The sequence below is a fragment of the Coptis chinensis genome, chromosome 3 (assembly GCF_015680905.1).
Source record: "Coptis chinensis isolate HL-2020 chromosome 3, ASM1568090v1, whole genome shotgun sequence".
Taxonomy (NCBI): domain Eukaryota; kingdom Viridiplantae; phylum Streptophyta; class Magnoliopsida; order Ranunculales; family Ranunculaceae; genus Coptis; species Coptis chinensis.
This window is the reverse complement of record NC_141458.1, coordinates 102,920,718-102,932,105: the sequence shown is the minus strand read 5'-3', so window position 1 is coordinate 102,932,105 and position 11,388 is coordinate 102,920,718. Positions and strand designations below refer to the sequence as shown.

General features: G+C 39.9%; 1 protein-coding gene and 1 pseudogene across 1 annotated transcript; both read left to right on the top strand.

The window, feature by feature from the left end:
- Positions 1–3,240: 3,240 nt before the first annotated feature.
- LOC147512336 (oil body-associated protein 2B pseudogene) lies at positions 3,241–3,798 on the top strand (annotated as a pseudogene).
- Positions 3,799–7,528: 3,730 nt separating this feature from the next.
- Positions 7,529–8,129, top strand: LOC147512335 (uncharacterized). The gene is made up of 2 exons (XM_086598709.1): positions 7,529–7,987; positions 8,115–8,129. The coding sequence occupies exons 1-2, from the start codon at positions 7,529–7,531 to the stop codon at positions 8,127–8,129; spliced, it is 474 nt and encodes a 157-aa protein (XP_086454835.1).
- Positions 8,130–11,388: the final 3,259 nt, after the last annotated feature.

The following is an 11,388-nucleotide window of genomic DNA, read 5'->3' as shown; positions in this document are numbered from 1 at the left end:
AATAAGTCATATAAAGTAACTCAGTTAGGGGGCTTCCAAGTCAGACATATAAACAAAGTCAAGTTTTAGTAAAACAATTTTTTATCGGCTAGGAGTCAATAGATTATAAGATCGATCCCTCTTGAACCTGTATTTATTTGAAAACATGTAGAAGATATGCTGCCCTCACATTTCCAAAAGAAAAAGGAGAAAAGAAGGAGCATGCTTACAACATCTCTCCACTTCTTAATGGTATCTCGATTTCCAAGACTTAGTTCAGAGTTCTGAGCTCTTCCAGCAAATTTAAGGGCTGACAATGTCTCTGATAGATTAGAGACATTTGGGCACACGTTCACAATCAACAATGTCTTGGAGTTTCCACCTATAACAGCATAAAGCCATGAAAATTAGATAGCTTACATCAAAGTCAAAATAAATTTGTTTCAAATATTAGAAATATAATGAATCTGACACAGACAGACGTGTTGTTGTGTCACTCTCCACCCTCTCCTCAATAGTGCACAGCTCAAAGACACTACACAAATTCAGACTCTTCATTACATACACCAATATTTCAAAAGTCTCCAATAAGGCTCTCTGTACCACAAGAAGCTCAATGCAACAAATTCAGGCTCCTCAATAAAGTGCTCATACCACAGCAATTTAGAATGTAGTCTTTGAGGATGTTGTCTTTCTTTCTTTTAACGCAAGTGTAGGTTTTCTCGACCTACTTTATTATTGAGAGTTCACTTTACCAATACAGAAGTGCTCATACCATAAGATTCACGTGTAATCCCCATTTGCATAAGCTTATACCAAACAAAACATCAAACCAATGAGCCGATGAGTTGTTGATCATTGGACAACTCTGAGTTATTCAGTGGTGGGCCTGCCTCAGTAACATTAAGTTTTGGTCTGTGCTCGTATTCTTGAATGAAAGCTGGATCAACTTCTCCCATGTTTTACAACGGGATTAGCGGTGAGGAGAGAGAGGGATCTCCCGGTTTTTTTCCGGCTTTGATCTTTTTAAGAGAGAGAATGAGGGCAAATTTCTTTTTGATAACCGAATGAGGGAGATTTGAGGGAGACGCGTCGTGATAACGTTTTTTTTTTTTTTGGTTTTTAGCTTTTAAGAGAGAGAGAAATGGGCGAAGAGAAGAAGATGAATGGAGAGACGATTGGTTTCTTTTCATTTAAATTCGTTATAAATGGTAATAATTTGGCAGTTAATGTAAGGCTAAGTAGCGAACAATTGAATAGTGGCGTGTAGTTGATTTCTAACTTGAATTTACATATATATCCTTAAAGTACTATGTAATTTTAAAGGTATAGATGGTAGTAAATTATGAAATGACTAAGTAGTCCTTCTTAAAGGCATTGAATAATTGATTTTAATTTTTTATTAAGGGCATTTCATGGTAGAAAAAAGGTTGGTCTAATTTAAAGGTCCATGTTAATTATGGTATACTATACTAATAGAGATGTGTATATATAGGATGATAAATACGTGCAATGCTAACTAACGATATAATTGTGATATATATATGTATTTATTTAAGCAGCGACAACAACTGGACTGGTAGCTATTTGGAAGAACGGTAACAAAGTCTTATTTGATGGAGGTAAATCTAATCTTAGATTTATATGTCTCCAAATCGGAAAAGCTATTTGCAGGGCACACTCTCTTTCCAAGGGTCATATGGAGAATACAACGATTGGTCTTTCCATTCTTCATGGATTAAGACTATCGGGTAAACACGAAAAAAACACCCAGAATGCTTGAATGTTATTGGTTACCCCCTCCGCATGGGATAAATTGTCCAGGTCCAACAGGTTGGGGTTCACTATTTAGAGACAGTCAATGAGTTGTTCTTGACACTTTGATTGGTGGTTCGGGTGTAGAAACAAGTTATGTACTACGTAGCTGAGTGTCAAACAATTACATTCAGTGTGGCAAGGGCTATACAACAAGGGTGGATGCGAATATGGATTGTGTCGGACTCCACTGCTGCAGTTTAAGCCTTTAATAGGGATCAAGTTCACTGAAAAGCTAGGCTGATATGGAGCAAGTATAAGAACAAAGCAGATTGGTTGCTTATCACCTCAACTTGGAGAGAATGCAACTTCGGTACCAATGCATGTGCTAGGAAATGGTCAACTGTACTTTACTGCGGGGAGCATCACAATGGTGGAATGACAAAGCCCCATTCCTAAGCAGGATATATTGAGCATCTAGATCTGACTTACTACAGATTTTTGAACTAGTGTTAAAAACATGGAATGCTGAATGCAATGCATCCCAGCCTTAAATCGAAATATTCTTTGTAACTTTCTACTTTATATTAATACAATTATCTTAAGTAAAAAAAAATGTGTATAACCCAGAGAGAAGAGAAAGGAGAAAGAGAGTGTGAGAGAGGAGAGAGAGTAGAGACAAGGAGAGGAGTGGCAGCTACATATTTCTTCTTTTTAAAAAAAAAAAATTAAAACACTTAAAGGAGCAAAATTGTCGTACATTGTTGTCGTGGAACCATAATTTCCAGCCACACCTGCGGACCTGCCTAGAGATGTAATTCTCACCCAATTCTGTTCTATGGGCTCGATTTATGTTTAAGTATCTAAACCAAACCGGCCTGTATTGGGTGGCGGGCTGTGAGTTTTATCCATCATGTCTTCTGGTTTATCCTGGCTGATCGACATCGTAGTCCACCCTTCTAGCAGCCCAATGGGTGTCTACCAAGTACCCAGTACCATTTGATATATGGCCCGTGGGCTAAATGGCTGATCGATCCTCTTCAAAATCTAAGTTTCGACCTTTCCGCATCTCAAATCAAATGCAATATCGCCGATATTTAAAAGTTGCTGTTCCTGGTTTATTTTACACAAAATGATCAGTACTGCCACATGGAATGTACGTTAATCTTTTGCCTTTTGGCTAGATCTGTGGCAGGCATTTAACTAACACCAGCGGATTTGGTGGATGAATGTAACATGTAAGTATGTAACTGACATGGAGGCATGCAGCTTGATCTCTAATTGCAAATGTGTCAAAACTGTTGTTTCCAAAGATATAACGTGTTTAAGTTTAGCTCACTGTTCCTCTACGTGGTACACTGACTTGGGAATGCGTCAACCAACTGACCTAATTCGTCAGCCATATATAAATGTGAAATAAAGTTGAGATTTGCTTCTCTAAAGTCTAAACAATCAACTAATATATCAAGAATTGAGAGGAGTTGTTAATGGCCGGTAGAACAAACTATGCAGCAGCAGCAGCAGCATGAGTGCACCATCGCTGTGTACAATAAGAACATGGATAATTGGCAAACCAAGTCCTGCTATCATTACCTGATCAAGCGCCTGAATCAAGAGTTTTTCAAGTGTGCTGTTTACGACTCCAATGATGACACCACTGGAAAACTATGTGGAGTGGAATACATGATATCAAAACGAATTTTTAATGTACTGCCACCTCATGAACAGAAGCTATGGCATTCCCACACTTATGACACTCCGAGTTCGAAAGAAAACTTGTGGATAAATATGATGGTTGCAGAGGCGCTCAACATGACAGAGTTTCAAGATCTGTCAAATATCTATGGTAAATTTTGGTGTACGTGGGAATGGGATAACGGTGATGCGCTTCCTTTGGGAATGCCGTCTAGCCACCTGAGAGCAATGGAAGGAGTGTCGAGTGAGGATCATCTAGAAGGTGAAATAGATGCGGAAGGTAGAAAGAATAAACACCACAAGGAGAGATTTATAACATACGTAAGAAGGGTGAAGGGAGGGAGCAAACTAAAGATTGCGCGTAATTGACGTTATCAAAATTATAACAGTTCTACGTTTACCTATCAGTCATCTGTCTTAATTGGTGATCAGCATTTTTCACTTGAAAAAATGCCAATGTTTTGTGTTGACTTGTATATGTGTATGTATGACGTATAAAACGTATAACTTCTGTGACATGTTGAGATATATCACATTTTCGTGTACTTTATTATTATTATTTTGGCTAGGGGTAATTATTTTTAAGGTTAAAAAATTACAAAGAATTAATGGATTCAAATTTCAATTAAGAAAATAAAATTAAGAGGGGGGAGGCGCGAGGCAGGATGCCATCCATGATTCCATGGTACAAAGCTAAGATATTTTACCTATCAAAAAAGTTAAGATATTTTTATCTTCATTTCATATGACGTACACCTTCTAGCTATGGATTGTTCTTTCTACTTGCCAAATTCAATTGTTGTCTACTTGTCTCGTTGATGAGGTTATTAAAGTTGCTGAAAGTCAGGATTGTGCGTTCTAACTTCTGTGAGATACATACGCAAAAGTCAACAGTCGATTGAGTACGATTTTATTTTGCAAAATTCAACAAATATTCGGCATATAAAATCTTATCAGACACAATCTTTCGTCTTTAGTGGAAATCTTGGTGGAATCTTTCATTTATGAAGGTTTTTTTCTTATATAAACCATGTTTTGTCACCGGGATCAAACGAGTTAAAATGGTTCAATCAGTTCAACAAGTTTACAGCCTTTGAAATTTTTTTAATATTCAATAATAAAATGAATAAAGGCACGTTTTAATTCAATATTAATTGGTATTATATATCAAAATAAATTTATTCCCAAGAAATAAATAGTAGTATGTTGGTTTGAGTTTGGATTATCTTGTTTAGGTGGTTCAACTCCCCACATTATCAATTTTTCAAAAAAAAAAAAAAAAAATTATATAAGATGATCCGGTTTAGAGTTGAACCGGTTCATTGTTCAACATCGGTTTAAGCTTAGACGAGGGTCCAACCATAAACTCAAGACCGAAACCTTCGAAAATTTACCGGTTCGATCCGATGTTCAACACCATCCGGTTTTTATCCGATATAAACCACCTTGTCATGGAGCACGAGTTAAAAAGGTTTCAAGTTCCAATTTTGTGAGGAGTAATATTCTCATACGTGCACGTGTTCATAATAAGAATCCTATTCCCAAACTACTACAACCGCTTTAAGGTGGTTCACATAATTCCTACCAAAACCCGCGAGGTCTAACAAACCTTTAGATCGCTTCATCTGATGACACCATCCTTTATCCAGAGGCAATCATTACCAGAGCCATACCTGTATTTCCAATCACCGTGATATACGAATATACGAACTACTACAACCACTCCTAATCATCACATAATTCCTACCAAAACCAGCCTAACACTCATTCTTAATCTCTACTAGGGGTGGGCAATGGGCCGGGTTGGGCTAGCCCGCCCCAAACATTTAAAAGCCCTGCAGATATTACAAAGGTAGGAGGTTGGTCTACCTAAAGTCATAGATCGCCGGTCATAAGTCTAAATCCTCTCGACCCTACCCTAAGCCCTCTTTAAAGGCTTTAGGGCCGGGTTTTAGGGTCGAGTTTTAGGGTCGGGCCTATATATTTTCTTCTTTTTACAAATGCCATTTTTCAGACAAAGGTTGTTTTTTAGGTTTCTGTGTTACAAATTCGCTTTAATGGTGTGGACGGAAACTTTTAGTTCTAGACTTGGCTTGGATGTGAATAAAAATATAATTTATAAGAAGTAAGTGGGAAAATAAATTGAGAATAATAAGTTCTAGACTTTGATTTGATGATCAAAAGAATAAAGTTTTATTTTTTTATTAGGCTAGTGCTCATTGTTCTTCATGGCTGCTAGATAGGTTGACAAGTTTTTGTTATATAAGACAAGTTATTGGAAGTACCCTTGGGTGTAAGTGATAAATTACAAATGACAATGTTATTTTAATTTAAAATATTTAACAAAGAGTTGGACAATTAAGGTACGTGTATTTATAGTGAAAATGTGAAACTATAACTAGGGCTTGGTTAGGGTTGAATTAGGGACGGGCCTATGTTTCAAAACTTTTAGCCCTAGAAGCCTTAGGGTCGGTCGCCCCGCCTCTAAACTCTGTAGAGGGCTTTAGGGCTTTAAAGGGCTTAGGGTCGGGTCGGTCGGGCGGGTTAGGGTCGTTAGGGCCCACCCCTAGTCTAAACTTGTGCATGGGGCTTTAGTTATACTATCTCAATATCTATAAATACCACCTACATGAACTTCGTCAGATCTGATTCTTCTCTCCCCCCAGAATCAAGAGAAGATACGTAGGCAGTTCGCTCATCAACGAACTCGGTCTTTACCATATTCAATCCCATTCCCCCTCCATCCTTGTATGTAAAGGTGAACTAAAACGCTCCTTTACATTAGCACCGTCTGTGGTCTCAATTTCTTGAGAAACCACCTAACCAATCCCAAAACCAAAAAGATAAATTCTCAAGCCCACGAAGCATGACAAGCTTCAAAGCTCAGATCCAAAGCCTAGCAGGTCAAATAGGTACAATGAACGAGCACATTACCCTACTCAGGCAGGAGAATGTCATTTTGCGTGTGCAAGTAGACACGCAGAATCCACCAAGAGCTTTAGCAGAGGACGACATCAATGAAGTTAATCAACATATTAACGAACTGTTACAAAGGATCGACCAAAGTGCAGTGAAGAAAGACGCCAGTCAGATCGTTCAAAAGATGTTAAAAGCATATCGCGCGTCACTGTTCGTTGCTGAAGTACTTAACAAAGCTTCTCCTCCATATTTCATACAGCCACGTTTTCCAATGTATGATGGTAGTACATGTCTTGGTCAGCACATTGCTCGCTACATTCAAAGCCTTGCACTCTATAGTGCACTAGAGTTCGATCATTTCCATTGTCGTTTGTTTCTTGCCAGTCTCAAAGATGGCGTGCTAGATTGGTTCTTTTCACTCGAGCCAGACTCGATAAAGACATTCGAGCAGCTCACCGACTCGTTTGCTAGTCAGTACGTCCATAACAGGCGTAAAAAAGCTAATCTTGATTCGCTATTCCAGCTTTCACTGGGCGACGATGAAACCATTCGTGAATTTCAAGGTCGATTAAAGAGTCATATTTGCCACCATGGCATTCTCCAACGCTTGCCGCGTGCGCAACACGGCCGTCGCCAGATCGCTGATGAAGGAACGCCCCGAGACGTTATCCGAGCTATACGGTCGCATAGATAAATACATTAAGTTACAGGAAGGCCTGAAGCGTCAAGGCCTACCAGAAGAAGAAGTTGCAGCAATATCAGACGACCCCCCAACTTCAAAAAAGCAACCCCGACAGCAAGAACGAAAGTCAGGGAACATAACCAACAATGACCGTGAGTTCGCTGTTCTCACACGCTCTCCCAGTTACATACTCAAAAAGATCAAGAAAGCAGCATATTACCGACCTACTGTACGATAGCTAGAAGATCGATCGGGCAAGCCTTATTGTGCCTTTCACTGAGCCAAATGTCACGAGACCGATACATGCTGGGGGTTAAAGCATTACCTTCAGGACCTCATCGAAGCATGACATATCAAGCAGTACACCAACATCGCCGATAACGATCTACACCATAAACTTATGGCCCGCAGGGTGGGTAGTAGAACTCCACCTTGCCATGATCGCCACAATGTTCAAGCTCGCTCCCGCAGTAGGACGCCGTCGAGACCGTTCCCACCATGGCGGCCAAGACTTCGTCGATCGCGGACAATGCGAGAACCATTCATATGATCACGTTTCCAGATGATTCAGTAACATCGTCCAGAGAGAAAAGAAGGTGCGTTGGCGCCCTTCAAGAAGTTTACCATTTCTCTTCCCAGGCCGCACCTGCTCCACGCAATTCTAGTTGCAGTTCAGGTGATATCACTTTTACGGAGGTCGACCTCAACAAGGTTTGCCTCCCGCACAATGACGCACTTGTAGTCTATGTCAAAATCAGTGACTGGACAGTCAAGCGTGTTCTGATTGACCCTGGTAGTTCGTGCGACATTTTGTTCTACCATACCATCCAAGAGATGAACTTGCCCAAGTCAGTATTCATAGATCCGATTGCTCCTCTTTACGAGTTCAATGGCTCCACAGCCGACCCAATTAGTGATATCATACTCCCAGTTTCTGTGGGATCGCGAGAAGATAAAGTCAGCTTCAATATGCGTTTCAGCGTCCTGGACATCAAGTCGTCCTACAACGCCATCCTAGGACGGCGTTGGATTCATCAAATGTAAGCTATACCGTCAACACTGCATCAAGTTCTCCGCTTTCCAGGCCCTAGGGGCATGATGGAACTTCGAAGCAATCAGCTCGAGGCTTATCATTGTAACCAAATCCTTTCAACAAACAAGACCGTTGACTCACCTATCAGCACAAGGAACGAGCCCACCAGCTACACAATGGCCAAAGACTTGGTCACTGAAGTCAGAGCCAAAGCACCAAAATAGAACACTGGGGGGCTCCAGCATGAAGGTCTATTCGTCTGTACAGACCCCAGTAGTCGCCCCAACAGTTGTTGCCCCACCAGTCCGGACCCCAGAGGTCGCTCCAGCAGTCGTTGCTCCACCTGTCAGGACCCCAGAGGTCAGCCCCGTCATGTGTTATACAACAGATACAGATTCCAGAGATCACTCCAGCCCCTGTTTTCATGACCACAGAGGCTACTTCAGCCCCTGTTGTCGTCGTCACAGAGGTCGTTCCAACTCCTGCTGCTAAACCCACCATCCCTCAAAACGACAAAGCGTCTCCAGAAATCAATCCCCTTGAGGACGCATCATCGCCAAAGGCAGCATCCCAACCTGCAGAAAGAGAGCGAGTGAACTTAGGAACCGAAAACGACCCAAATTTCGTCTATATAGGGGCTAACTTAGACCCTACACTCAGGGTTCAGCTTGTAAACTTTTTAGCAATGAATAAAGATGTTTTCGCTTGGTCGTATATCGATGTGCCGAGTATAGATCCCAACGTTGCATGTCATAGACTAAATGTAAATCCTAATACTAGACCAGTTCGTCAGCGACCTCAAAGATTATCACTGTGATTTCAAAAAGCAATCAATGATGAGGTCGACAAACTCAAACAAGTCGGTTTCATCAGAAAGGTTGATTACCCAGACTGGATCATTAATATAGTAGCAGTTCCAAAGAAGAACGGCACAGTTCGCCTCTGCGTTGACTTCACCAATGTCAACCAAGAAACACCTAAGGATAGCTTCCCCTTACCTAGAATTGACCGACTTGTGGACCAGACCTATGGACACGAGCTTCTGTCATTTATGGATGCGTACAGTGGGTACAACCAGATCCTTGTCACACCTCGAATTTCGACAGAATTCGGAAAAACAATATTTGTTCCCGATTCTTCGATCTTCGAGGTGTGACGCACTCTCAACTCCCAAAAACCTATAATCAGCTTAAATATGTGGATAATTAAAAACCAATAAAAATTTTAAGAGAAACAAAAGTCCTCTTCATTACAAAAATTCACAAATAAGATTAGGTTACAAATCTCTTTTCAGTAACTCTTTATTTAAAATTACAAATGAAAATTCACAAATAAGATTAGGTTATTTAAATTCACAAAAATTTAACATTGTCTCAACTGAAAATCTATATCACCTCAAGGGAAAACAAAACCTATCTTGAAATGCGACGCTAACGCAAACCACAAGCAGCAACCAACCTTCTTCAACACTAAACCTGTCAAGACTTATCAACTATGTTCATTTAATGAACACACCCGATAAGCAAACATGCAAATCGGGTCAGCATTATAAAAATGCTGGTGTGAGTAGCTCTAAAATACAATATATACTTATACATATATTTACACACTAAATAAGGCAGTAAGTTCCTCCACCGAGGTGTTTTAACATCCAACGAATAATACAACATCCTTAAGTACAATAATTAAGGCAGGTAGTTCCTCCACTGAGGCGCCTTAGTTTTCCAACCATAATACAAAGACATTTAGTTCCTCCACGGGGCACCTTAGGTTCTAACTAAACTACTAACCAGCCAAGCATATTCTATACTTACCGCATTTCATGCTTAATTACAGAGTGGGTCGTCTCTGCACAAGTAATTTGGTTGACCCACCCTTCTGCAAAACCATATACAATCATATATTTAAAGATATATAATTAACCAACATATTACCATAATTATATTATTTAAGGTTTTCTTTGCGTGTCCCTAAAATCACGTCATATCTATGTCTTACCTAGTTTCCCTGGCTACCACAATCGCTTCCCAACGCCGAACATGTACATCCACATGCCTCCCCTCACATAATGAACCACTCCGTGCGTAACTACCTTGAGCGGGATGCCGCACACCAGGTAACCCTCACACGAAAGCTATTATGTAAGTACTGCCACTATTCGGCATAAAATATCGCGTGTCTCGTTCTAGTTTTGCGAACGGAATAATCAAGCCACCATTCGGCTATGCCAGAATGACCAATCACATTACTTACGCCAGAAGGGCCATTCAGATTCACTGAAACTTCCGAAGGGCCAATCATATCATATACACCCATCACAAGGGCCAAATCACATGAGTTGTAGTAGCTAGGTTCTAGGATTTTCGTTACGTATGTAATTTATTCAAATGTCATACCTTTATATATCAGAATAATCATTTCAATATATCCCGTGCATGTCAAATACATTATTGCACTAAACCAAATATATTTAGAATTATCTCAATACATCTCATAACAACTTTCATTCTTTCACGTTCCAATATATTATTGCACTAAGCCACAATCCCGTGGGAAAATATCCACACCTACTATACTACCTCATAATAGCATCTCACATATATAATAATAGAGCGTTTATATCCATTTCTCAAAGATATTGCATTTAATAGATATCCTAACATATGATATCATTTAACATAACAACAATTTCCACACACCACTTAATGTCACAATTTATCCAAACGTACCGCCTAACATTTTTATAGCGTTTTAGGAATATTATTTCTCCTAAGATTTCAATCTCGTCACGTAGCAAAAATACACAACCTCAACGTCAAATCTTTCTTAGATAATGACTAACCAATTATGCAGGCTTCCGCACCATTTTAACATTTGATTTGTCCATACAATTTACAACATAAAACGTAGTACAATTAAAATGTCAAAAGTCCACAATCAAAGCCTAAAAGTCTAAATATTTAAAGACCTCATTGGATCTATTTTAATTTATATGGACTGGCCTAAACAACTAATGAAACTTGCCCAAAGAAACACAACTTAGTTCCGGCCCACAGGTCCACAAAAAAATTACTTAAGCCCACAACAAAACTTAGAAACCGGCCCAAGAAAACTAATTAGTTTTTTTTTTTGGCCCAAACAACTTAACCTAAATCGGGCCCAAACTAAACAAAAGAAATTGGCCCATAGACTAAACCAAACGGGTCCGGCCCAAACAACTAAAAACTAAAGCCCAAAATTGAAACCGGCCCAAGGCCCAACTGGTCATCTTCCTCAGCTCCAGCAGCCACCAAATCGGCCACCACCAGCCACCACTTGTCCTCCC